The sequence below is a fragment of the Gambusia affinis genome, linkage group LG10 (genome assembly GCF_019740435.1).
Source record: "Gambusia affinis linkage group LG10, SWU_Gaff_1.0, whole genome shotgun sequence".
Lineage (NCBI taxonomy): Eukaryota > Metazoa > Chordata > Actinopteri > Cyprinodontiformes > Poeciliidae > Gambusia > Gambusia affinis.
The window spans coordinates 29,393,394-29,420,313 of NC_057877.1; the positions used below are offsets into that span (position 1 = coordinate 29,393,394).

At 39.7% G+C, this 26,920-nt stretch overlaps 4 protein-coding genes across 16 annotated transcripts; all 4 read right to left on the bottom strand.

Moving 5' to 3' along the window:
- Positions 1-516: 516 nt before the first annotated feature.
- Positions 517-4,175, bottom strand: LOC122838106 (zinc finger protein 32-like). The gene is made up of 2 exons (XM_044128494.1): positions 3,844-4,175; positions 517-2,443 (listed from the first exon to the last, which is right to left on the bottom strand). Exons 1-2 carry the CDS (start codon positions 4,013-4,015, stop codon positions 1,689-1,691), a joined length of 927 nt encoding a protein of 308 aa, XP_043984429.1. The 5' UTR covers positions 4,016-4,175; the 3' UTR covers positions 517-1,688.
- Positions 4,176-6,548: 2,373 nt separating this feature from the next.
- LOC122838063 (gastrula zinc finger protein XlCGF57.1-like) lies at positions 6,549-13,024 on the bottom strand. Its single transcript, XM_044128415.1, has 2 exons — positions 12,809-13,024; positions 6,549-9,370 (listed from the first exon to the last, which is right to left on the bottom strand). The coding sequence occupies exon 2, from the start codon at positions 9,353-9,355 to the stop codon at positions 7,469-7,471; it is 1,887 nt and encodes a 628-aa protein (XP_043984350.1). The 5' UTR covers positions 9,356-9,370; positions 12,809-13,024; the 3' UTR covers positions 6,549-7,468.
- Positions 13,025-14,166: 1,142 nt separating this feature from the next.
- Positions 14,167-20,005, bottom strand: LOC122838060 (zinc finger protein 239-like). Of its 13 annotated transcripts, none has more exons than XR_006371820.1 (5): positions 19,906-20,005; positions 18,765-18,852; positions 16,485-17,594; positions 14,437-14,597; positions 14,167-14,338 (listed from the first exon to the last, which is right to left on the bottom strand). XR_006371820.1 is itself a non-coding variant. In XM_044128406.1 (5 exons), the coding sequence occupies exons 3-4, from the start codon at positions 17,578-17,580 to the stop codon at positions 14,484-14,486; spliced, it is 1,242 nt and encodes a 413-aa protein (XP_043984341.1). In that variant the 5' UTR covers positions 17,581-17,594; positions 18,765-18,852; positions 19,906-20,005; the 3' UTR covers positions 14,167-14,338; positions 14,437-14,483. The 13 variants fall into 13 exon arrangements, 11 of the variants coding, with proteins under 11 accessions (XP_043984341.1, XP_043984342.1, XP_043984343.1 ...); XM_044128406.1 differs by having other exon boundaries at positions 14,437-14,629; XM_044128407.1 differs by having other exon boundaries at positions 14,437-14,629; positions 19,611-20,005.
- A 2,042-nt stretch (positions 20,006-22,047) lies between these two features.
- On the bottom strand, positions 22,048-24,975 carry LOC122838087 (zinc finger protein OZF-like). The gene is made up of 2 exons (XM_044128469.1): positions 24,802-24,975; positions 22,048-23,732 (listed from the first exon to the last, which is right to left on the bottom strand). Exon 2 carries the CDS (start codon positions 23,715-23,717, stop codon positions 22,389-22,391), a length of 1,329 nt encoding a protein of 442 aa, XP_043984404.1. The 5' UTR covers positions 23,718-23,732; positions 24,802-24,975; the 3' UTR covers positions 22,048-22,388.
- Positions 24,976-26,920: the final 1,945 nt, after the last annotated feature.

Sequence of the window (26,920 nt, forward strand, 5' to 3'; positions counted from 1 at the left end):
AACACGTTGCAGCAATTTTTAATCTTAAAAAAAAAAAAAAAACAGAAATGGGAATTTTGTGGCTCAATTATATTTTTAACCTCAACTGCCCAATTGTAGTTTTGCAGCACAAAAACTAGAGCTGGACTTTATTTTACTCTTCCATAATTTATAATAAGAGTAAAAAGAAGCAAAGAGAGGTTTTAATCTTAAGCAAGGTGAGAATTAAACATGATTTATTTTGTTTCTTAGCTGTGATTTCTACTTTTCAGTCAAGGAAGTTTCTGTATTTCTGTTCTTAAAAACTATAAATATTTACCAAGCAGTGTGGCGTTGTGCAGGTTGTTTTAGACCAGGGGTGGTTAACTCCAGGCCTGGAGGTCCTGGAGGGCCGGCGGTCCTGGAGGTCCTGGAGGTCCGGTCTCCTGCAACCTTTAGATGTTTCTCTACTTCAACACACCTGAGTCACATAATGAGGTCACTAGCAGGACTCCAGAGAACCGGTCCGGTCTCCTGCAACCTTTAGATGTTTCTCTACTTCAACACACCTGAGTCACATAATGAGGTCACTAGCAGGACTCAAGAGAACCCGACCGGTTCTCCGCAGAACCCGACGGCACTGAGGAGGAGATTCAGGTTGTTGGACCAGAGAGACTCTAAGAGCTGCAGGACTCCGGCCCTCCAGGACCAGGACTGACCACCCCTGATTTAAAGAGTCTGTTTATAAGGAATTATTACTGTAAAGATGAATAATAAATCAGGTTGATGTGCAGAAATGCTTAACCGCCAGAAACGGAAATAAATTCAGCAGCAGAATCTCCTTAGATTGAGAAAACGTTCTTGTTTTAACAAGATTTAAATCAGAACATTTCTAAGTTCTACCTTCTGTTTTAAATAAGAAATGTTGCAACAGAAACATTTTCCACTCTGACGCTTCAGGCTTGATTTAAAACGTGACGACAGCAGGAAACTGTTCTCACCTGAAAACCAGATTCAGATCAGCACCGGGTCCAACAGGAGTTTGTTCAAAGAGTTCAAAGGTTAGATCTCAATAACAAAAAGATAAATAACATCAAAACTTAACTAAGTTTTATAGGATCACTAAACCAGATGAAGAATTGCACATCAGGAAAATAACCTAAAACATGAAATACTTCCAGAAAATGTTAAAATAAAAATGTTAAATAAAAACAAAATTCAGTTCAACTAGAACTAAACACTGTGAGTCTGTGCAGCTGAAGCTTGACCTCTGACCCCAGTTCTGGGAGTCATTTCTGAAGCCTGATGCTCAGGCTGGCCTGTCTGGGTCCTGCCGGGTCCGGTGGTACCAGAACAAAAGGAAATGACCAAATATGGACTAAAAGTGAGGAAGAGCTCGGACTGTTTGAAGGGTCTTAATATCTGTCTGAAGTTGTTGATATTTAAATCTGCTGTATTTTGTGACATCATCATCGTTCATCCAAGGAAGTTATTTTACATCAACTTGTTCTTCAAACTGTGCATAAAAACGATGGAAACGTAGTTCTGAAAACGTTTGGTTGTTGTGTATCCATCACTGTGAAGTTCTCCGATGTTAAACTGTAAAACTGAGATCCTGAACCAGTTAGAGACAAGAAGCAACGGGGAAGAACTGACAGCAGCGGGAACTCCACGCCTTCTGACGGCAGCCATGTTGGAAACGGGCAGGGCATCTGTCTCCCCTCCTCTGGTCAGATCACCTCCTTCGTTGCCATGGAAACGCACAACGCGTTCCTCTTGTGAATCCTCGTGTGGGCGGTCAGGTTGCTCTTCCTCTGGAAGTGTTTCCCGCAGGTGAGACAGGGGAAGGGCTTCTCCCCGGTGTGTGTGCGCATGTGGACGTTCAGGTTGCCCCGCTGGCAGAAGCTCTTGCCGCAGACGAGGCAGGGGAAGGGTTTCTCCCCGGTGTGGATCCTCATGTGGACGATGAGGCTGAAGTGTTTGCGGAAGCTGCGGCCGCAGCTGACGCAGGTGAAGGGGTTCCCGCCGGCGTGCAGCCGCAGGTGTTTGGTCAGGCTTCCCTTCTGGCTGAACGTCTTGCTGCACGTCTTACAGGAAAACAGACTCTGCCGAGGCTTCTGCTCCGTCCGCTTCCCGTTCTGTTCCCGTGCTTCATCACGGCTCAGTTCGTCGTGGCTGCTCGCCTCCGGCTCTTCATCCTCGGCTCCGGGGTCCGGTTCTGATGGGACCGGGTCCAGGTTGCTGTCGTCTCCGTCCTCCTCAGCTGGACTCACCGTGAAGGAATGGGCCTCCTGCTTCAGATGGAGCTGCTCTTCATCCCGACCTGCAAGCTCATCATCCGGCTCCTCTTTGACCTGCACAGCCTCTGGGTCCCGGTCCACAGTTTCTGGTTCTGGTTCCGCCGGCCCAGAAAGCGTCTCCTGGTTGGAGAGCAGCGGCGCCATCAGAACCTGCTGCTTCCTGCTGAGAAGACGCTGCTGGACGTCTGGAGGGAACCAGAGGAAATCATGAGAGGAGTTCAGAACCGCTGGACCCAGAGAGCGGTTCTGGTCCCGCAGGCCCGCTCAGGAGGAACCAGGATTACATCCGTTTTCTGTCCGTAACCTGGACGTCTCCATGGTAACGGACAGCTAGGGGTCGACGTCAGTCCGTTACCATGGAGACAGTCAACTTTCCTGTTTCCAACTGAAACAAAATTTGTTACTGAGAAAATTTTACTTTGTAGTTTTTAGTGTCGTTTGTTTGTGGAAATTCAATCCAATTATTTTGTTAAAAAACAAATAAAATTTCTCAGTCTGATGATAAACGAGCCAAAGAGACACTTTAATAACCAGAATTGACTTTTTAAACTCTTTTATCTTGGTTTTGCTGTTTGCTGTGTTTTAATCAAAACTTTTATTTACTCACTAAATCATTTTGGTTAACCTGATGATGAACATTTATTATTTATTACTTATTACAGGCCAGTGCTGAACTGGAGGAGCTCCTTCTTCACATTGAAAAGTCTGAAAACGACCAAGAAAAGGATTTATAATCATTTAAAAAGGAGCATCAAGAGCAAACGAGGTGGATTAGCAGAGCTAGCTAACCATACTGTAGACCAGGGGCCCCCACTGTGGGTCCCTGAGGGCCGATTGCATCCTGCAGGTTTTATTCTCTCCCTGGTACCAACAACCTTTCAGCAGGTCAAAGTTCTTCTAAAGATCCATCATTGGATCCAGGTGAGTTAAACCAGGGAGACTAAAACATGCAGGAGGCCCTCGGGGGCCACTTTGGGGACCCCTGCTGTAGATCATCTCTGCTGCCTGGATATTTAGCTGTTAGCATGTCAACAGCATCAATCTTCAGTCAGAGGCCTCTTCAGACTAGTTGGAAGACTGACTGCTACTGGAGGTTCTTCCACAAAGTCAAATTCAGCTGAAATAATTAGAAACGTCCTTAAAACACAGACGTCAAACTCCAATCGCTGTCCTGCAGGTTTTAGATGAGCCACAGGTTCAAAACGGCTTCATGACCTCTGGACCGGATCTCAGAACCTTCATGACCTCTGGACCGGATCTCAGAACCTTCATGACCTCTGGACCAGATCTCAGAACCTTCATGACCTGATTATTCTGTTCAGCTGCTGCAGCAGAGGCTCGTCTAAACGCTGCAGCACAGCGAACCTCCAGGACTGCAGTTTGAACTCCTGCCTTAAAGACACTGAACGTTCATCAGATTCTTCACCGGATGTTTGCAGCAATCAAACTGTGTTTTGGTCGTTCTGGGCCAGAATGTCTCATAGGTTTTGTGATCTGATCTTAGCCTCTTCCGGGTGAAAAATTATGTTTTCAGGTGCAGCAAAACAGGATTTTGCACCAATTGAAATCCAGTTCCCGGACCTACCTGCGGGGTTCTGCTGGGTTCGGGGTCTCCAGGTGAGGTCCAGCAGTCTCCGCTGCCGGTCGATCTCCTCCTCGTACCGGACGATGGTTTTCTCCAGCTGGGTGAAGATTTCTTCAGCAGCAGCAGTTAGTCTCTCTCTGATAAACTCTCTCAGAGGCTCAACGGAACACATTGTTGCTGAACAGAACCGGAACACACCTGGACACAGCGACAAGCACGAGCTAACTGAGCTAACCGGAAGTTAGCCAAGGAGCTGCTTCCTGTTTGTACTGGAAGCCAGAACGCAGCGGCATTACCGCCCCCTGCTGGAGAGAGGTGGTTAACATGACAGTCAAATAATCCCTAAAGTGACGAAGCAGAACCGGAACTCGCTATTCTTTGATTTTTGTAATCGAACAATGTTCGATTAATCAACAAGATAACCCACTGATGCCAGCAAATAAAAACCAGTTTCTAAAAACAAACATTTTCATATTTTAAGGTTTATCATAGGACAATAATACTATTGTTAAGTTATTTGGGATTTTAAATTGGCTTTTAGGAAATTAAACAAAAGGCCAAAAATGTTTAAATTTGGGCCCTGTCAATAACAAAATGAATCATATTGTGTTTTCTAAGATTGTTTTAGCAGTAAAATGTAATGTTGCCCCTCCCAGACCAAAATGCTGCCATTCACCCTGAACCTCCTGGATCTGCAGGAAATGGTTCCTTCCTGCTTGGAGCTTCAGCTGTTCAGCAGCAGACAGTGGAAATCAAGAACGGCTGTGGCTGTTACTCTGCTGCTAAGAAAGATAATAAAGTAGGTTTTCAAAACATAGAGAGAAAAAAGACAAGAGTGTCAATTTATAACCCAGTTTTTCTCTGAGGTGGGTAGACTGTGAGATTATCAACCATTTAGCATAGTTAGCTTAGCTACAGACTGTTAGCCTCCTTTTCACTAACATTTAATGAATGAAGGAGCGAAATTAGCATCATATTCATATATTGAACTTTAACAACAGGCGAGTCAGTCAGCAGCAGGTCCAGTCCCTCCTGACCCGTCCTCTCTCCTCTCCTGGTCAAATTAAAGCTGCAGTAACTTTTAGAAAAATACATTTTTACATATTTATTAAAACTGTCATTATGTTGTGACTGTATAGAAACAATCTGTGAAAAATGTATTTCCTCTGCTTTCTCCCAGTTCTCTCTAGAAACAACCAATCAGAGACCGGAGAGTTTTAGTGCTGTCAATCACTATCTCATGGTGTTGCTCATCCCTATGCTGCAGTTAGCGCAGCCTGTAGTTAACGCTCAGACTAGTTAGCACAGCTACCAATGACAGCAGATAAAAATTTTTCCTGTAATGATAAATTGTTTCTCCACTATTAGCACATTTAGCAGCGAGTGAATAAGAATGATTGACAGCACTAAGCCCCGCCTCCGGGTTCTGATTGGTTGTTTTGGTGGGAACATTGCTTTACTTTAGCTAGCAATAGTAGCTCAGGTGGAGGAGATTGATTGTTTTCACAGATTATCTGACATGGTGACAGCTTTAACAATTATGGAGAAAACATATTTTTTATTAAAGTTATAAACTGCAACCTGAATAAAATGCAACAGTGTAGCATTTTGTGAGAAGTCTGGAGTGCTTCATGTGTATTTTGCACGTTGCCTCTGACTGTTGCTGGTGGGGAGAAACATTTCAGTATCTAAAACTAATAGAACAAATTAAAGGAACCTATTTGCAAACTGAATGATGGATGTAAAATTCATGAGCAGTAAATATTGTGCTAGTTATCAGTATTGGACCAAAGAAAGCAGGGCTTTAAAATCGGGACGCTTCTGATGGTTCAGATAGACTGAAGAAATTGTAACAGCAGCTGCAAATATTACATTTTTTGTCAGGGGCCCCAGGATTCCTGGCAGCGGCCCTGAGTAAAAGTAGCACCATCTCAGCATATATTTACTAAAGTGGAAGTAAAAACATCCAGGTTATGAAACTAATATTTCCAGTAAGTAATATTCCTTTGTTTGAACAGTTCTGTTGGTTTTACTGTTTTTTGAATTAATCTACATTTTCTGTTGTTGCTGGTGCATCTGAATTTTCTCACTGAGGGAAAACAGTTATTACATTATTTTATATCATGAACTTGAGGAAATCTCCATGTTTGAATTTTTGAAAAGTTCTTCAGACATCACACCTGAAGGGCTGAAGTCAGGTCACTAGTTTGTTGCCGTGTTTTATCCAAGACAGCGATGATATTTTGCTTCTACTACTCCGTTCTAGGTGACCGTTTAGCAACGTAGCGAATGCAGGGGGAGTGACCTGGGGGGCGGGGCTAAATGCTCTGAGCCTTTATCGGTGTGGGAACTGGAACCTTGTCCTCTGATCACTGGGTCAGAGGCAGGACACACCATGTGGAGGTTTCCAGTCCAACCTGAAGGTGTAACTTTGACTGCAGCAGCTGAAGTTCCCAAGAAGACATGAACTGAAAGACCCCAGGTTGGGATTCAAACCCACAACCTCCTTGGGGCTGGGAAATAGTGCCACCAACTTACAAAACGTCAACTGACATTCTTAAATTAGTGCATTTACAGTTATATGCTGACTGGACATCCCAACAGCGTTGAAACATTTTGACCAGTTAAACTCAGGTGAGTCATAATTTATCCTTCTGATGATTCACCATCGACTGAAATAAACAGCTGCTGTCTGAACAACAAAATAACCACAAACACATTCCTTTATTTTTCATGATCCATTATATTGTAAATGCACATTTGAAAGCTAACCTGAATATTTACAAGCTTCCTCTTCATATATTAGTAAAGGATTAAAAGAGGAACGTTGCTGGCAGCAGAAAGAGCAGGAGCTTCTTAAAGTGACAGAGTCCCAATTTCAAGGCATTAAATTGTTCAGTCATTTGATATATACAGCATTTTTATAACAACCGAACATTTCACAGTTAGTTGATTATGCTATAAAATGATACTATGTGGCTAGAAAACACATAATACTGTAAACGCATTTTTGATCTTGTCTTACTAGAACTTTAAAATATATATTGAAACATTCATCATAAAACTGAATCAATACATGGACACTGAAGAGAAGGAGTTAAAAATAGGAAACTACAATAATGGCGGCTGCGTTGTGTAAAACCAAGCGTTGACGTCTCCGACTGCGTCAGCTTTTTTACATCGAGCTTATGCTAGCCTCACTGGGCTTAGACAGCGGCGCCGCCCGCTAGCAGCAGCGCCGCCCGCTGGCAGCAGCGCCGGCCGCTAGCAGCAGCGCCGCCCGCTGGCAGCAGCGCCGCCATCATGGCCCCTTGTTTTTCTGAAGCATGTGACGTTCATGAGATTCCAGGTTCCTTGTAACTGACATAAAGAACAACGTTGCTACTAGGGAATACATTACTTTTCACTTACAGATTCATGCGTTTTATCTTTTCCAGGCCAAAATCACATCTAAAAACATTCATTTACATTATCTGGCAGATAATGACAATTTGAACCTTCAGTGCGGTGATTCACAGCCGCGGTTTATCGTCAGTAATGGCAACAATGTAACAATTGAAATAGTAATTTGACTACCCCCTTCCTGAAATATGGAAAGTTGTTTAATTTAACTCCATTATTCCCATCATTGGTGAGTTCTCATGTGGCAGGTCAGTTCGCTCTGCTGCGTGAACGACTTCTCACAAGATGCACAACTAAAGAGTTTCTCACCTGTGTGAATTCGGAGGTGATTGTTTAACTCGGAACTCCATCTGAACGATTTTTCACATGATCCACAAGGAAAGCGCTTGTTAGCTGTGTGAGTCCGAAGGTGATTAGCTAAATGACTACTCTCTCTGAAAGATTTATCACATTGCTCACACGGATATGGCCTTTCAGCTTTGTGAGTTTCCATGTGCGCATCTAGGTCAGACTGCTGGGTGAAATCTTTCCCACAAGTCAAACACAAGAAAGGCTTCTCAGCTGTGTGAGTCTTAAGGTGTTTAGATAAACGACCACCACATCGAAAGGATTTATTACACAGCTCACAGGGATAAGGCTTCTCTTCTGCATGAGTGTTTAGATGATTAGCTAAATGATATCTCTCTCTGAAAGATTTATCACACAGCTCACAAGAATAGGGCCTTTCATCTGCGTGTGTTCTTACATGAACTCTGAACTGACCGGCCTGCCTGTAAGTCTTACCACAAACATTACATGTGTACGGCTTCTCACCTGTGTGAGTTCTTGTATGAACAGTCAATTGACCGGCCACTCTGAACGTTTTCCCACAAACGTTACATGAATATGGCTTTTCACCTGAGTGAGTTCTTACATGAACAGTCAACTGACTGGCAACTCTGAAAGTCTTACCACAAACGCTACACGAGTACGGCTTCTCCCCAGAGTGAACTCTCATGTGTGCAGTTAGCTTAGACTGCATGGCGAAATCCTTTCCACAGGTCAGACATGAGAAAGACCTCTCAGCTGTGTGAGTTCTCTTGTGACTACTTAAAAGACAGGAAGAGTAAAAGGATTCACCGCACACTTTACAAGCAAGCGGTTTTGCGTCTGCCCGCATTTTTATATGGTAGGACAGATAAGAACGATCTCTGAAAGATTTACCACAAGATTCACAACTAAACGGCTTCTCATCTGTGTGAGTTGCAAGGTGATGGGTTAACTCACAACTCTTTCTGAAAGATTTACCACATGATTCACAAACATGGGGCATTTCACCTGAGTGAATTTTCATGTGAACAGTCAAGTTCCTGTGCTTTATGAAAGATTTACCACAAATTTTACAATGCACCTTCTCCCTCGTGTGTGTTTTCATGTGAGCAGTCAGGTAGTAAGGTTTGGTGTAACATTTACCACATACGCTACAACAGGACGCAGCAGATCTTTGCCTTTCTAGTTCTGAAATGTCCACATTGTCCCTGTAATTTCTGCAGTCCTGAGGTCTGTTCTCCAGCTGCAGGTCTTTACTGGATCCTGAAACTTCCTGGTTGCTTCCTTGCTGATGTTGGTTCACATCTGCAGGATGGTTTCCAGAGAACAGCTGGTTCCTGTTTGGTTCCGGATCACTGAGGTGTTTTTGCTCATTAGCAGGAGTCACCATCAAGGTTTCAGGCTCCTGCTTCACCACGAGATCATCTTTATCCTGATCACTGCAGAAATCCTCATGTTCCTCTTTAATCCTCACAGGTTCTGATTCTGCTGGTTCCTTTTTAATCTCTACAGGTTCTGGTTCCTGCTTTGTCTCCATCCTCTGCTCCAGTTCTGGGTCATTGTGGAATATTTCCTCATCAGCAGCAGCAGTCACCATGGAGGAGCTGCTCTCCTGTTTCACTAGAAGCTGCCCTTCATCCTGAAAGACCCACAGCTGAATTTGTTCTGCTTTGATTGGCTGAAGTTCTGGTTCCCAGTTTGTCTCAATCATCTGTGGTTCTGGTTCCTCCTCTTCCTCTTTTATCCGTCTCTCTCTGGTTATGAGGAGGTCATCAGGCAGAACCTCAGAAGTAACAGACATGATGCTGTGGAGAACCTGAGGGAAGAACATTAATGACATTTCTGTAAAAACTATTTAAAAGAAATCTGGAAACACTGTAAGGGTTGAGATTTTAATAACATTTTTACTTTAATGTACAAAAATAGGTTTTAAAAATAATCATGTAAAATTATCTTTCAAATATAAATTTTTAAGTTTTAGCAACTTCTTTTTTAAATTTAGATTTTTAAATTGTAATAGACTGGAAGTCAAACACTAAAAAGAACAAAATACATTTAAGCAGAAAATGTATATTTAAGGGTAATCTTGTAAAATGGTGGGAGGTTACAGATTGTGATGCACTGTGCCAGCCGCCTGGCGATGACATCACTGACTGAGGACACAAGCAGGAGCTTCCAGCCAGCCTGAGACAACAAGGAACTGACAGAAAAGAGAAAAACACTTCAAGGAGGGAGCCAGCAAATTATTTTATAGAGGCGTCTTCAGTCCGGAGTAGAGACAGGAAGTAGGGCTGCAGGAAGCTGCAGACTGAGGGCGGGACAACTGCAACCAGTCCGATGTTGAAGGGCAGTAATTGGTTGCTGCAACAATGCAACATCCTGTTTACCGTTATTGTCATGATGAGATTTGATAAGCAAAGTTCCACAGGAAATGAATGGATTGGGATCGATGTCACATCCTGCATGTTGAGCCCATAACAGGATGTAGAGTTACCAGTGAAACGATGGGAGAGGAGAGTCAAAGCGCCGAGCTCAGCAGAAACCTTCACTAAGTTCACCAAACCTTCAGACACTAAAGTTTTGGCTTTTCTCCTGGTCATCATCTAATATGGCCGTAGAATATTGTTGGGCAGTTTTTTGCTTAATGCCATAATATACAGTGGAGGAAATAAGTATTTAAATATGAAAGTTTGTACTGTGACAAATAATTATGATTTTTATGGCAGCTTCATTTCAACAGTGAGAGACAGAAGATCAATTAGAAAATTAAGTAATATTTAAATAAAATATCATTTACATTTAATTAAGGGAAATAAGTATTTGATCCTCTAATAACCAGCCAAAGTATATTTAACCCAACATTAACTCCCTCAGTGGAGTCACCTGTAGAACAGACTCAGTGACACTCCAACATCTCCACCAGAGGTAAAACTAGAAAGCTGCCTGAAGATGTCAGGGACAAAACGCTTGACCTGCAGAAGGCTGGACGGGGCTGCGAGGCCAGAAGGAAGAAGCTGCATGAGAAGGAGACGAGCGTTATTAGTTTAGTGTTCAGGTTTTCTCGGCTCTAGTGATCTTTATGATATCGGTCAGACAGAACAGCAGGTTGTTGAGAACAACAGTCTAAAATATTTAACACATTTTGTGACTCCTGGTCCTTCAGCTGCTTCATGTTGCAAATCTGCTCCACATCATCATGCAAAATTCATATTACAGTTGAATTTCAGGTTGGAAATGATACATTTACCATTTGATGACTGTATTTTTAAAAGGTTTTGTGATGACGGCTCTATATCTATATCTATATCAAAACCTAAAGCTTCTTTTTCCCTATTAGGGGTTTCAGTACACAAGGTTCCCCCAGTATTATAAGCCTGGGGGCCACCAGGCTTTACTTGGGCCCCCACCAGACTAGGCATTGTTTATCTATTTAAGTCTTTTTAAAATGTTTGAATTTTTTAAGAGTTTATAGTTGGTGTTCCTGTATTAATCTTACAATCTTTCAATAACATAATTATCAAGTGATATGTTAAAATTTTGCATCCATTTTAAACATTTTTTAACTTAAAACCAGGATGGGCTGCTGGATGAATGAACCGTGAAACTCCAACATGAGCTTCCTCTTTATTTTCTAAAGGTCAAATATTCTGATGACCTTTAAACAGCTGTGATATTCTGACAGCTGATTTTAGTGCATCTAAATGCGCTGCCTGGATGTTCTGCTGGTTTTTAGGAAACTAGGATCTGATCTTGACTCGGTTCTGACCCGATCCAAAAGAATCCAAAGTTTAAAAAGCTTCTAATTTATAGTGCACACGGAATATTTTCTGTATTTGATCGTGTTTTTTTTTAAATGACGGGAGCATTTTAAGCCTGTCGGCCATTTTGACAGGTTGTGATTAACACCCTGACATGGGCAGACAGTACAGACTTTACAAAGACTTCATCACAGAGGCAACTAAAGTCAACCAATAAAAAATCTTTTTGAAGATCACCTCATGAACTAACTGCGTTTTGATGAGCAGGAGCTGATGGCGTGTTGAAGAGTTCTGGACCGGATACTTTGGATCTGTCTGTGTTTAATTTAATTCCAATAAAAACCTGTTTCTCCTGTCTGATGCTGTTTTATTCTTACAAACACCTGTATCTAAAATATTTTAACAGGTAGGATATTCCAGTAAAAGGATTTGTGCAAACATCTACAGCTTTTCATTTTAAACTGGTAGGATATTCAGATACAGGAAGTGATCTTCTTGTGGTTTCGTCATGGATAGAAATTGCTCCAATGCTAAGCTAACTATAACTCCTAAACTTCCACTTCAGTTTTATTGGATAACATTAGAAATAATGTTAACATTAACACAACCTGCTGCAGTTTTCTCTTTGTAAACATCACAGCAGCAGTTTTGGACGGGTAGCACCAACAGACAGACTTAGCTTTCTATCCATGCTATGGTAGGAAAATCTGATGAGGTAGCTCATATAGTCAGAACACCAGAAAATAAAGCTGCAGAAGTTAATTAGACCGTAACATGGGCAGTGCGCTGGATGAAGAACTAAACTGAACTCACCCTGAGGTTTTAACAAACGGAGCTGAAGACGTTTCCCTCCTGCGCTCAGAAAGAGAGCGGCAGATGTAACATCGAAACCACCCAAAAAAACCCTGATGAAACACACGCCCGGACCGCACGGGGTCAAAAACTCAGAGGTCAGTTGATCGGTTTGGATCAGACAGATCAACTGACTGGTGAACCAGATTTCTCTGCAGATGCGACCAGGAGGAATCAGTGAGGCTGAGCCTTCAGACCGCAGCAGGAGAAGTGTTGCTAATTAAAGGGGAGCCGTTTAATTTCATTTATTGTAAGTTATCGGGGCCACAGTCAGTGGTTCTGTTACTACGGAGAAAAAGTCAGATGCGTTCATCTGCTTAATGTGTGATGGATCTGGATTCGGTTCCACTAAACCGCATAAAAATGCGGCTCAATAGCTGATGTTGATATGATTATAATTTGACTGATAAAAATAGCATATGACGGATTTTTTATGCTATCCGTCAAAATGACAGAAAAGTCTAGCGCGACCTCTGGTTGTGCATATTTTAATCTCCATAGTGGTTTTGAGTGGAAATATCACCTCTCATATCTGAACTTTGTCTTTGTAAAAGCCTTCTGCTTCCTCCGCGGTACAAACTAGTTCCTTGATTATATTCTCCGTATCCCAGTGTTTGTTCATTCAGAGCCGTTCATTAGCATACCTGCAGGTTCCGAGATGGTTCGGGTTTCCAGCTGGTGAAGGACGACGCTGTTTATCTCCGTTAGTCTCTGTCTGATGCTGAACAGAAGATGATTTCCTGCAGACACTGAAATGTTCAGCTACGCAGCAGAAACCGCTTCCGAATCGACGATAAACGAGGAAGTCTGGAAGCTCGATGCTAACTTCTCGTTCGCTTCCGCTGGAAGTCTCACGCGTAGACTTCCCCCAGAAACAGTTCACATCATTTAAGTTCCGCCGCGGGCTGGAAATATTTGGAGAGAGGGAGGATTTCTAATTGTTTATTTGTTTGTTTTTGTTTCATCTAAACAACAAAAAGGTTTTTTGGTTGTTGACCAGAGTGTCCCATCCACACAGACTGAAGGCTTCCTTACTTTCTGGCACATTAAAATAATACTAAAAGACAATCAAATATTTATAAATATAAAGAATGCTTCTTTTTCAGAACTATGTTACATATTTGGTGTATGTTTAAATTATACATTTAGTCCTATATTTGTAAAAGGTTGAGATGGAAACAAACCTTTAAACCATTCAGACCAACAAAATCAAAGACAATCAAAACTGTCAAATGACTTTAATAACTCAGAAAAAAAAATTCTTCCTTTCTTATGGAAAGTTTCTGTTTCTATCACAGGTTTGTGGTGAATTTCCATCCTAAAGAAAAAGATATAAAACTGCAGACATTTCATGAGAAAGTGTTGTAGTGAATACCATAAGGATTACAGTATTTAGTTATAACACATGAACTGATCAGAACTCGGTAGAATCGATTACATCTGGAACAAATACTGATCCCTTCATGTAGAATAAATATCTGATTCATCATTTCACAGACCAACCAGTTTAGGAAACAGATTACATGTAAACATTAGTCAGGGTGAAAATAAGAATGCAAATTATCTGAATGAATGAAGATTTTTAACTTCTCCAACTTTAACCTCCAGGTGTTCTGACCGGTTTCTATAAACGTCTGAAACTTCTTAACATCAAACTAAAACTACCTGTTATAAAATGAATGTTTACGGTTAACCATGCAGCTGAACGTTTGTATCCATTAATTAAATATTATCTCCTTTTGTCTCAACGCTGCTTATGAAAAATGGATCAGTTCTCACTGGAGATTAAAACACAAATATATTCAGCAAAAAATATTTCAGAATTTTAAAGGACTTTAAGCAATAATTGAGAATTATCCTTTAAAGAAATGTTTTTCCTGTAACTTTAAAAGTTATGTAGGAAAATATAACAAAAAGATAAGAGTTTATTCACAAAGTTACATTTTAAATACTTAGTAGATCCAAGTCTTCTAAAACTGAACACATTGAATAGCAAATAGAGTTTCTTGTGATCAAAGTAAAGATTTATTAAGAAGGAACTTTGACAAATGTTAATACTTTGAATAAAAACCAAATACTGCATCAAAAAACCGTATCAGTTGATTTACAGCACAGGGGGTCAAACTCCAGCCCTGGAGGCCCTGAAACGTTTAGATGAGCCCCTGCTGCAGCACCTGAACACAATAATTAGATTATGAAGGTTCTGGAGAACCGATCCAACGATCCACACAAGGAGGAGGAAATTAAACCGTTTGATTCCAGGGTTTTGTACCTGCGGCTCAGATAAAACCTGCAGGGAGCGACTGGAGTTTGAATCATTCAGGAAGGGATTTCATCCAGGCTGAAGCAACAGAACCGATTTGAATTATTCAGACGTTTTGAACCTCCTGCTCTGGTTTGGCAGAAACATTTTACCCGCCGCTGCCTGGAGTCCTGCAGCAAGTTAGGAGAATGTGGAAGATGATCTGAGTGGCAAATGATAAAACATGGTTGTTATTTATCACAACTTAACAAGAAAGAGTCATAATTAATAATTTAGCTGATCAGTGCATTCACAGTAAACACTCTGGCTGAAATCAAAGAACATTCAGACAGTTAAACAGCCTTAGTGACGACCAGAGGAGGGAATTTACAAGAGACACAGTGGTGAGGAGATTTGTTTCACGTCTCCACTCTGAACGCTCTGATCAGGTATTGATCAGGTATTGATCAGGTATTGATCAGTCACTTTCCTCTCCAAACCAAAGAAGTTTCCCCGGGCCAGTGGTTGTGATTTTTGACGGGACTCTTTCACCAGCTGCAGCAGCGTCCTCACCCTGAGGACAGAGACGTCTGGTCCACTGAACTTCAGCAACATTAAATGTTTCTGCATCTTTTCTGTGCTGAACATGAATATCTGCTTTCTGCTCTACATGTGCTGTAAAATGCTACATTATAAAGTAAACAGAATAACCTCAAGGTTTCTTAACCCTGAGTTTTTCCTTGGCGTTGTCTACAAGGTTTTTATCACAAGGATCTTGTTTGGGTTTGAAGTCGATAATTTGAGGAAGATTTCTTGCATAATTTACAAGAATGAAGGAAGTTTCTCCCTCAACTTCTTCAAACTACATTAAATACATTTTGTGGTTGTGCTGCTGTATTTTAAAGATATTAATAAATGTTTCCAGAGGTCATCATAGGACTGGTTGACCTTTGATGACCTCTGGAAAAGTTTATTCATATCTTTAAAAAGGTAGCAGCACAAAAAGAAGATGTTGCTGCACAAACGTTTGACACCAGTTCAGTTTAAATGTGTAGAAGGTTTGGGGCCAAAGTCTCCTCTGTGTTTTTATTAGGAGATACATCACTACAGTCGACAAAATGTCCGTCACCAGGAAAGGGCTGGACACGTTTCCTACAAAGACTACAGAGAACATGGCTCCTCACCTGTGTGACTGTGAAGGTGACAAATCAAATCAATATTTTTTCTAAAAGATTTTTTGCACAATTTACAAGAATAAGGCCTGAAATCTTTGTGAGTCTTCTTGTGAAGAGCCAAACAACTCGGGTTGCTAAGAGGCTCACCTGTGTGAGCTCTGCGGTGACGAGCCAAATTACTGCTGTGCTTAAAGGTTCTACCACAGAAGTCACAACAAAACGGCCTCTCATCCCAGTGAATCCTTCTGTGTCGAGCCAAATAACTCCGTTTACTAAAGGATTTATCACACAGTTCACAAGGATACGGTTTCTCATCTGTGTGAGTTCTAAGGTGACAAGCCAAACTAGTCTGGTTGATAAAATGTTTGTCACACAGATCACAAGCATAATGCTCATCAGTTGTGTGAGTTCTACGATGTTCGGACAGATTACTACTGTGTCTAAAGTGTCTACCACACAAATCACAACAAAACGGCCTCTCATCCCTGTGAACCCGACTGTGTCGAGCCAAATAACTCCTTTTATCAAAGGATTTATCACACAGATCACAGGGATGCTCCAACTCGTCTGTGTGAGTTCTAAGGTGATCAGCCAAACTATTATGGTCCACAAAATGTTTCTCACAAAGGTCACAAGAATAATGCTTGTCAGCTGCATGAGCTTTATGATGACGAGCCAGATTACTGCTGTGTTTAAAGGTTTTCCCACAGAAGTCACAAGGAAATGGCCTCTCATCTCCGTGAATCCTTCTGTGACGGGTCAAATACCTCTTTTTACTGAAAGATTTATCACACAGTTCACAAGAATACAGCTTCTCATCAGTGTGAGTTTTAAGGTGATCGGCCAAACTGCTATGTTTGCTAAAAGGTTTGTCACACAAGTCACAAAAATAAACCTTTTTACCCGTGTGAGCTCTCCGGTGATGGGCCAGATTGCTACTGTGTCTAAAGGTTCTTCCACACAAGTCACAAGGAAACGGCCTCTCATCCCCGTGAATCCTGATGTGACGAGCCAAATAACTCCTTTTATTAAAAGATTTGTGACACAGTTCACAAGGGTAAGGTTTCTCATCTGTGTGAGTCGTAAGGTGGTTGGCCAAGCTACTTTGTTCGCTGAACTGTTTGTCACACAAGTCACAGGAATAAGGTTTGTCAGCTGTGTGAGCTTTACGGTGATGGGCCAGATTACTGCTGTGTCTAAATGTTCTCCCACACAAGTCACAAGGAAACGGCCTCTCATCCCCGTGAACCCTGATGTGACGAGCCAAATAACTCTTTTTACTGAAAGATTTGTCGCACAGTTCACAGGGATATGGTTTCTCATCTGTGTGTGTTCTAAGGTGTAGCGTTAAGGCTGATTTCCAAATGAAACCTTTTCCACAAGTCAGACATAGGAAAGGCTTCTCCTCTTTATGGGTTTTAAGGTGATGAATCCAATTCTTACGAGCTGTGAAGGATTTTTTGCACACGTCACAACAATATGTGTTCTGGCCGCCTCCTTGCTGCTGTGGGTTCAGTTCTTCAGGGGAGCTCAGTGGGTCCGGCTGGTTGGGGCTTGGTTCTGGATCAATGTTGTCATGAGTTGGAGTCACCATGGAGGTTTCAGGCTCCTGCTTCACGTCAAGTAGACCTTCATCCTGGCTGTTGTAGAAATCCTCCGGTTCTGCTTTAATCTCCACAGGTTCCGTTTCCTCCTTTATAATCTGCAGCTGTTCTGGTTCGTTGTGGATCTTTTCCCCGTAAGCCGGAGTCACCGTAGAGACGCTGGTCTCCTGCTGCACTAGAAGCTGTTCGTCCTGAAAGACCCACACTTCAACATGTCCTACTTTCTCAGGCTGAGGTTCTGGTTCCTCGTTTGGATCACTCGCCTGCTGTGGTTCTGTTTCTTCCTCTTCCTCTTTTATTTGTACATCGTTCAGCATCTCGTCGTCGGGAATGGAGTTTCTGTCTCCAGTTATCAGAACCCGATCAGGAAGTTCTTCACAGGCAGCAACAGACATGATGCAATGAAGACCTGAGGAAATCCAGACCAGCAGAATGCTGTTAAATAATGACTAGAAAGAGTTACAAGCTCAGGAATGTGAATAAGGTTTAATTACAGAAACGTTGCTTGTAGAATGACGTTAAGACACATTTTCTCTTGAGGGGGATTTATTGAATTTCTCTGTTTCTCTTTTGATGCTTAAAGAATAGTTTAATGCGTTTGGGTTAGGGTTATGAAAGTTACTGGAAAACTGGACTGCTATGATTTTTGGAGGGATAAAGTTCTTGTGATGCCTGCGGCTACCGTCACCTGTCCTGCTGACCCAGGTCAGTGAATCGATTACTGTATCCTCTAAAACGGAAAATGTTCTTTCTGATGCTGAAAGCTTCAACGGTGATTGAACTAGCCTGGCCTGCTAGCCCCCAGCTAATGCAAATGTGGCTTAATAGTTTTTTTCAGTGTTCTAAGTTTTTTAAAGAGTTAATTGTTTTGATTGGACTTTTCATGTCACAGATTTATATTTTTGTTTACCAGCCTCTCTTATTTCTAGGTATGTTATTGATTATTGGTTATTGGCTTTTAGGATCAGAAAACTATTGGTTATTTGTGTCAAAATAAAGTCAACATGTGTCCCTCCTGATAACGTTTTTAGAAGTTGACCATGAATCCCATCCTGTTCTCACACAATGAGAAGAACTGTAAAAACTTGAGTTGATTTTATTAGTTTCCAGTTTCTGTTTGCAGGTTTTTGAAAACCAACATTTGAATGGAGCAACTTTCTACCTGGTTTCTTAAAGTGAATTCCTTCTTTAAGTAACACTATTACTAAACTGCCTACTGTAAGTATTTTCCTCTGAACGGTTATGATCATTAAATTATTTTCAGTGTCTTTAATTTCCCCTGATAAGCTGCAAAAACAAATATTGGTTGATAAATAATGGATATTTGGCCCTTTAATTTCAGCTCTAAATATTTGTTTTATCTCAAGTTAAACCTGTTAGTTGCTTTAACAAAAAAAGTGTCTGACTCTTCTTACTGTTTTTGTTACTAAAAACATTTTACAGGTTGTTATAATAGATGAAAAAGGTTCCAATCCATCCAAAAACTGAACGTGCGATGACATGTAGACAGCTAGCGTTAGCTGATGTCAACCAAGCGTTTTGCTTCATTATCTGATGCAGAAACAGCAGCTTCTCTTACCTTTTTAAGTTTTTCCCAAACATCAGTGTTGCATCGTTTCCTGTCTGTCCGCCTCAGAAAATCTCCACTTGCTCTTACTGGAACGATGCTGCTGGGAGAAGTACGACAATTTAGGCAAATATGAACACAATGTTCCAGTACCAATTATATCACGATTATGATTATTTTGACAGCCCTAATTCTGAATCTGCTTTGTTTTTTCAAACCCCCAATGAACCCTGGCTGGCGGTCAATGAACCAGGCTCGGTTCTGCTGCAAGCTTCTACCAGTTAAAGGAGACTTTTCCTCTCCACTGTCGCTACATGCATTTCCAGTTGGAGTGGACGCTGCAAGTCAAAAAAACGTTTAACCAAATTGAATAATAAACAAACTTAATGCATTGTTTAACAGCCAGGATCAACTTAAAATCTGTCTGTAAGGTTTGATTAGATTGGGTTTCTTCTTGTAAGGTGCCTTGCAGTGACATGACCCTTACGTTTAAAATGGTAGATATTACCAAATGGTATTTTACCAATTAGCTCCTCTAATAGTGATTAAATCATTCTTGGTTTGGGTTGACAAAATGTTTTTGTTCCTGAAGAAGAAAACCAGAACGTTTGACCCAAGTGTCATAAAGGTCAACGGGAATCCTGGGGCACGAATGTAAACTTCTGATTCTGAAGACAGTAAGAAATAAATCTGACACGTTCAGTCATTGACCGAAAACAACAGAAGTTTATGTGCCTTCTGTCTGCACAAAGCAACCAAAATCACAGAGATGCTGGCTAACAAATAGTGTTGGTTAAACCAATGAACCTGATCAGACCAGTCAGAGTAACAATGCTGGGTCCGAGCCAAATAAAATACCCGGAAGTCCGGAGAATCTTCTTTCGTCATTGATGAATATTTTTCACACCGGTTTTGATCTACTGTTTCCAGTTTCGCAAAACTATAAATGAAAGAAAACTAATAGCTATAAACGACGCAAATAATGGAGCTGGACGGGTCCTGCTTCCTCCGCGATATCAACTAGTCCCCTGTTTTCAGTGTTGGTTCATTCAGAACCGAACAGCTAAAACACCTGGCGGTTCTGGGCGGATGGATTCTCTCTGCTGATTAACCTAAGACGTCGTTACTACAGACACTGAAATATTCAACTCACACAGCAGAAAACGTCTTTAAAACGACGATAAACAGAAATTAGCTTGAGAGCTAACGCTGCTAGTGCCTCTTTTCCGCTTGTGAGACTTCCGGCGGAAACAGTTGTGGCCTTTTTAGTTCCGCTTTCAGCTGCAAACGTTTGTTTTTTTCCCTCAAGTTTTAGCTTTCATTCCAGACATGATTGTATTTTCTGAAAGAAGAAAGAATCATCTACTAGAAATAATAAAACATTTTAATCTTTATTTGAGCAAATATTCTACATACATTGAAAAAATTATATGAAATAAAACACGCAATTTGTGCAAAATATTATACCTTCAGTAAAATATAATTTTTTGTTATTTACAATATATTTAAGTGCATGTTATTTCACTACATATTTTGAGCATCTGAATGTAGTTATAATTTAGTTCTAGTGTTTTATTTAGTGTTTAGTAGTTTCAAGTCAACCTTAAAAAAGACAATGAAAGCAGAACAACCTATTGAAAAATAGTTTGAAAATAAGAAGCATCTTCAAGTGTGATGTTTTAATAGTAATAATAATCCAGACAATACAGGTTTTTAAACATAAACTGAAATGTAATAAAACAATAAATCTAATTTTTTATAAAATCATGAGAAGTGATAAATGATTAAACAAATATCCATCCCTAAACTCATTTCTAAACCTAAGAACTTATATAAATGTTTATTCCAGTAATTTTTGTTAGTTAAAGCTTAAACCTAATGTAAACACATTCAATTTCACAAAAAACTTAAAAAGAAAAGAAAGTTTCAAACAAAACTTTGGTCTTGATGTAATGTAACATAATGATGTTAACATACGGTAAAAATGCTTGTAAAATCTTAACTAAACATATTCAGACAGATTAGAGATATTCTCAAAGAAAATCTGAACTCCAAACACGTTAATCTGAGGATCTTCATGATTTCAAAGGATGTACAAATAAAAGCCACGACTGTTGGACCAGGAACATTTTTCTGTCTGAAAATACTTGGAAAAATCCTACAAGCTGTTCAGACTGAAGTCATGAGATCCGTTCATTAATTTTCTCTTCAAAAATGTTGAGCCTTTTACTTTCAGAAGTTTCTATTCTGTATATGAGATATATGAACTCTGGGAGAAGGTTCAGGTTCCTCTGTGTAAATAGAACCGTCTGAAACATTCATCTGTACCTGAATGAACCTGATAAATGGCCGACCAGCAGGGCCTGGACAGAGTGACAGGCGGTCCAGACGATGTCCAGCAGTAGCATGTAGAGGATGTATTGTATGTGAGTGGAAATAGTCCTGCCGATCTGATATTTATGCTCTTATGTAATTCTTGTTTTTGTGTATTTATTTATTTTGTTGTGTTGCAGTTTTGCCCCTGGTTCCAAGATAAATTTCTCCTATGGGAGACTAATAAAATGATCTTATCTTAAAAAGAAAAAGTACTTATTGATAGCAGTAGCTGCATTATGAGCTTCATATAGGAGAGGAACACTATTAGTTAGTTTTCACACCTATAGAATGAAAGACAGCACATTTCAGTATTATCAGCCTGGCGGGCCACCAGGCTGTTTGTTTATTGTGTGATAAACAATAAACAGCCTCGTTAGTCTCTTTACTGGATAAAGAGACTAATAAGCCTCAAAGTGGTTGTTATTTCCTCTGGTCTAAGCAAACAGCTGCATAGCAACAGACAGTGCAGGATAACTGAGTTTTTCAGCCATTTTTTCTTACAGGAAAGTTTTTTAAGCCGAGTTTTAAAAGTATTCAGAGTTTCTGCCTCACTGACTAAAACAGAGCTGGTTCCAGAGGAACTGGAACTGAAATATGTTCCTCCTGTTCTACCAAAGATAATCAAACAAGGAATTCAAATCCTGACAGGCATTCACTTCTTAGCAAACCTGATGTCTACATAATCCCCATTCTGAAGTTAAATTGTCCAAATTGATTCTGTTGCTTCAATTAAAGTGAAGATCCAGACCAGCAGGAAGAATGGTCACATTAGGTTCATAATTTATCGAAGCAGCTGGTCTGCTCTGATGCAGACCTGGCTTAAGAAGTTTTGATTCAGTTGTGATTCTATAGATCATGAGACTGATATGTTGATGGACATTCATTTAATTTACTGGAGCATTAATCCACACAACATCCAGACTGTTAACAGATTTTAATGGTTGTCACATAGCAAATACAGAGAAATGTTATTTTGATATTTCACTTCATGCATCATGTGTGGAAACCCAAAGTAAAGCATTTATTGTGACAATGCAACTCCTGATAAACTGCTCAAAAGAACAAAAACAAAAAAATTTGACGTTCTCCACTCAGCTAAAACTGGAAATCCACCTGAGAATAAAGAGTTTTATCAACCAGAACAACACAGGGCTTCAGATCTGATTTAGAAAACTTTTACAAATTGTCAAAAAACAGTCAGAAAAAAAGGAAACAGCTACAACAGACATGATTACCACAGATATGACAGAGGAAAGGCTTCTAGTTTGTGTTAATTCTGACATGGTAATTCAAACTACTTTTATGGCTGAAACCTTTTCCACAGGTTCCACATGAGAAAGGTTTCTCACCTGTGTGAATTCTCATATGTACATCCAAGCTATGTTTGTGCCTAAAACACTTTCCACAGGTTCCACATGAGAAAGGTTTCTCACCTGTGTGTGTTCTCATGTGGCCTTTCAAAATATTTTTTTGACTGAAACATTTTCCACAAGCTTCACATGAGAAAGGTTTCTCACCTGTGTGCGTTCTCATGTGCTTAAGCAGATTAGTTTTTTCAATAAAACCTTTTCCACAGGTTTCACATGAGAAAGGCTTCTCACCTGTATGAGTTCTCATGTGGCTTGTCAAATGACTCCTTTGATTGAATCCTTTCCCACAGGTTATACATGAGAATGGCTTCTCTACTTTGTGAATCATCATGTGGTTACTCAAACTACCTTTTTGACTGAAACCTTTCCCACATGTTTCACATGAGAAAGGTCTCTCACCTGAGTGAGTTCTCATGTGACTAATCATATTGCCTTTTTGGCTGAATTTTTTTCCACAAGTTACACATGAGAAAGGCTTCTCAGCTACATGAATTCTTTTGTGAATAGTTAAATCGCTGATACATTTGAAAATTTTCCCACACACTTTACACTGCTTGGACATTTTACCTTTGTGTATTTTCTTGCCTTTCATTCCTCTCTCTACATTGTCACTTTGACATTGTCTCTTCTGCTGCTGATCATCTCTGCTGGAATCTGATGCCTTGTGAGTCTTTGCATCAACGTTTTGCTTCAGTACTTCCTGGTTTTCATCCTGACTGATGCCTTCAGCCTCTTTCTCTCCCATCAGCTCAGGTCCTGATCCACGATCCTCTGCTTTCACTTGGTTAGGTTCTAGTTCAGCTGGTTTCTGTTTGAGTTCTGGAGATTTAGTATCAGTTCCCTTTACAGTATCCGTCTCCTGCTGTGTTACGTCCTGGTTTCCATCCAGACTGATGCCTTCTACCTCAACCTTTACCACCTGCTGAGATTCTGACAGGCGATCATCATCCTTCATTTGTATCAGTTGTAGTTCTACTGGTTCCCCTTTTATTTCAAGAGATCCAGAATCTGTTTCAATTGGAGTTTCCATTTCTTCTTTCTTTACAAACTGCTGAGGTTCTGATTCATACTCTTCTTCTTTTACTTGTATACGTTCAGGTTCCTCTTCCTCTTCTCTTTTGGGTTTTGGTGATTTGGTTCCCCTCTGGTCAAGAACAGAAATCTCTTGATGGTTGAGGATAAAATGCAGAGCAAGAACATCTGGCTTAATAATAAACATAATTTTGTGGCAAATCTGAAAAAGGGAAAAACACAACATGTAATTTAACCCTAAAGAACTAAAACAGCTCATGTTTGTGTGTTGTACTGTCCACCACTCTGTTATTAGATTTATCTGATTGTGTTAAATATTAATAAGATAATTACAGTGGGGGATTTTAACAATCATGCTGACACTGAAAGTTGTAGACTAAATGAAATCTTAACTGCTATCTATGACTCACTTGGTTTTGCAGACTCACTTTTCCCTTCATACTGTGGATCCATTTCAGATCAGATACATTTATTCATCTGCTTCTGAATAAATGACAGTATTTACCTAGAACACTAACCTCTGTGCATTTCTGATAACCACTGAAATTAATTTCACTGAATACTCCAAACCTTTATATTTATGCTAATTTATATGCACAACAGAAACCAATTTAGTCCCAATATGGTGGCGTGGCGACGCCACAATGTCCAAAAATTATGACTGAAGGTTGATCTACTTTTCTTATACCATAGTGTTTTATTACTTAAATAATATTTTAGGATTAACTGTAAATAAAAATTAACTTAAATGAAAAAAAATGTAATCCACATCTCAGCAAACTAATATTTAGTTACAGTTCTGTTAAAGAACTATTACGATCCAACAGTGATATGATCTAAAACTGTTAATATTCAGCCATTTTATTTTAAATATAGTCGAGTTTCCATCAGTAGACTAAAAGGTCTTTTTCTATTTTACATTTACTACAACCTAATGAAACCTGTTGGGTTTCTTTCTGTTTTACTGGAATGTGAACGTTACTTTTCTCTTTAATGTCAGTAAACTGGATGAAAACCTGTGATTCCAACACGATGCATATTTAAGCAGACATTAATAAATAGTTGTCCATCTCCCTAATGTCATCTGTGCTCATGCCCAAGCAGCAGGGGGCGCTATAGCAAAAACAACATATCTGTCTTTGGATCTCTGATTATTATTATTTTTTGGCAATATTTTCATAGAATATCTAAACCTTAAGGCCAAAGAGAAGCATATGTATCTACAGTGCTAGTAAATAATCCCATCTCTCTATGTAGTTTTAATAGCTAACCTCAGCAACGTGTCGAAGCCTCAACAAAGCCTGGATCAGAAAACCCAACCCGGAGGTTCGGAGATGATTTGGGTTTCCAGCCGGTATCCATCAGTCTGAGCTAATGATCGAGCGCTGCTAGCGCTGCTAGCGCTGCTAGCGCCATGTTGTTTACTTCCGCAGGAAGTATCACATGTTGATCTACCCCAGAAACAGACAATACGTTTCAAGTTCCGCCTCCAGCTGGCGGAACTTGAAACATGAGAATGCGATTTCAATATGAAATAATTAGATAGAAAGAAGGTTAAGGTTGTGGAAATTCAGAAAAAAAGAAAGAATTTAATTTAATAAATATACCACAGGAAGATTGAGAAACAAAAATAAGTCGAATTTAATTATTTTTAAAAACATATAAAAAAGGAAAAAAGGATTTCCACTCTCCATACAAAATGAACGGAATGAAAAATATTTATATAGTGTAGTGACTATTTGTCCTAAACTCAAATTCAAAAATCAAAAAACTTAAGAATTAAAGGTGATCAAAACAAAAAGTGAATGCAACTCAATTAGTCACCTGATGCACTGTGGGTTTCAGTCCAAAATGATCAAAAAGTCAAAAATTCTGTTCTTTATTGGTTTTATTCCATATTCATGTAAAACATGTTACAGGCGTCACAGGATTCTGCTGGCTGTCCTGCTCTGATTCCTGCTCCTGTTCTCTGACTGGTAACTGGTGAAAAATCATGACCACCAACGTCCATAATGAGCTGCCTAAAATCTACGTATTTAACTGTCAAACACCCACGACCCAAACTGAAATTAATTAACTAATTTAGTGAGTCACTACCCAAAGACTTTTTCTAAATAAATAGAATTAAACAAAAATTCCAGTTATAAATCAACCAGAAAATAAGCAAATAAAAATAAGCTAAATAATCTAAATTCTAAGATTTAACTGAAAATAAAGAAAAATCTCCCACATATAGGATACAATAAACATTTGATGTTCCAGTAAGAAGAGGAATGAGCAGGTGTGAGGAGATCATTCTAACTTATCTCTGGTCAGAGATTTTTAAATGACACTATTTAAGACTGGGAATCACCCAACTGGTTTATGGAATTCATATAATGCCACAGACACGATGCAACATGGTTTTATTAATTGCAGGAAATATATAAAGATTACTGAATATGGAAAGTTTTAATAAGGAACTGATATTTGAAAATAGCTGTTGGTCAGGTGAATAGTAATGAGGGGAAAGGAAAAGAAGGAATATTTCGTTTAAAAAAAAAATCCTGATCTGAGGAGCCGTACGGAGTAAAATACAAGATGGCAGTAGAGCAACACTGATGTTAAAAGGATCCAGTATTATTTGTAACATTCAACTTTATTTGGTAAATATTTATTTTAGATGTAAAAACAATAGTACTGTAGGTTATTTAGGCTGTTATGGTTTTGTCTGACATGATTTCAACAGGTATTGTGTGAGATTACATTGAACTTGCATAATTTAATTAGCGGTAGAATGTGTATTAAATTTTTAGTTTGTAACAATGAAATGTTTAAATTGGCATAATATTTTAAACGTAGTTCTGTATTTATGTCCAACGTATTTGTAGCCTGGGAAATAAAGTAAGAAAACCAAAACTTTTAAACAGTAGAATTACTCAACCAAACTTTACCAAAAGGCTACATGTTTATTTATGAAATATTTCTTAGTGTTAAATAAGGTCTGGAGAGGAAAACATAAAGACACACATGAATCCTCCCAGATTGGAGAGAGGTAACTGATTCTTTTTAAAATCTGAATCTTTTCAGGTTATTAATGGCCGCCTTCATCTCATGGTCAACAGCAGGAGCAACAGGAACCAGCCACACTAACTGTCAGCTTTGAAATGTCATGAATGTGACTCACAAAAAGCTGCAGGTTAAAGGTTAAACTGCGCGCACATGGACAAAATAAAGAGGCGACGCCTCATGGACTATTTTTGATCATGTGGTTTATATAGTTATGAAAATATTTTATAGAAATAATCGACAGGTACTTCCAGTGACAAACTGAAGGTTTTATTTTTTTCTCAACAGAGAACATTTGGTGACATAAAACAATAAGAGCCTAAAGCATCATCAAGATGTAAA

Excerpts from the sequence above, each read along its gene's own strand:
- LOC122838106 (XM_044128494.1), bottom strand. The coding sequence starts at position 4,015 with ATGTGTTCCGTTGAGCCTCTGAGAGAGTTTATCAGAGAGAGACTAACT. Across the intron at positions 2,444-3,843 it reads AACCCAGCAGAACCCCGCAG|ACGTCCAGCAGCGTCTTCTC; the intron begins GTAGGTCCGGGA and ends GGTTCCCTCCAG.
- LOC122838060 (XM_044128402.1), bottom strand. The coding sequence starts at position 17,580 with ATGTCTGTTGCTGCCTGTGAAGAACTTCCTGATCGGGTTCTGATAACT.
- LOC122838063 (XM_044128415.1), bottom strand. The coding sequence starts at position 9,355 with ATGTCTGTTACTTCTGAGGTTCTGCCTGATGACCTCCTCATAACCAGA.
- LOC122838087 (XM_044128469.1), bottom strand. The coding sequence starts at position 23,717 with ATGTTTATTATTAAGCCAGATGTTCTTGCTCTGCATTTTATCCTCAAC.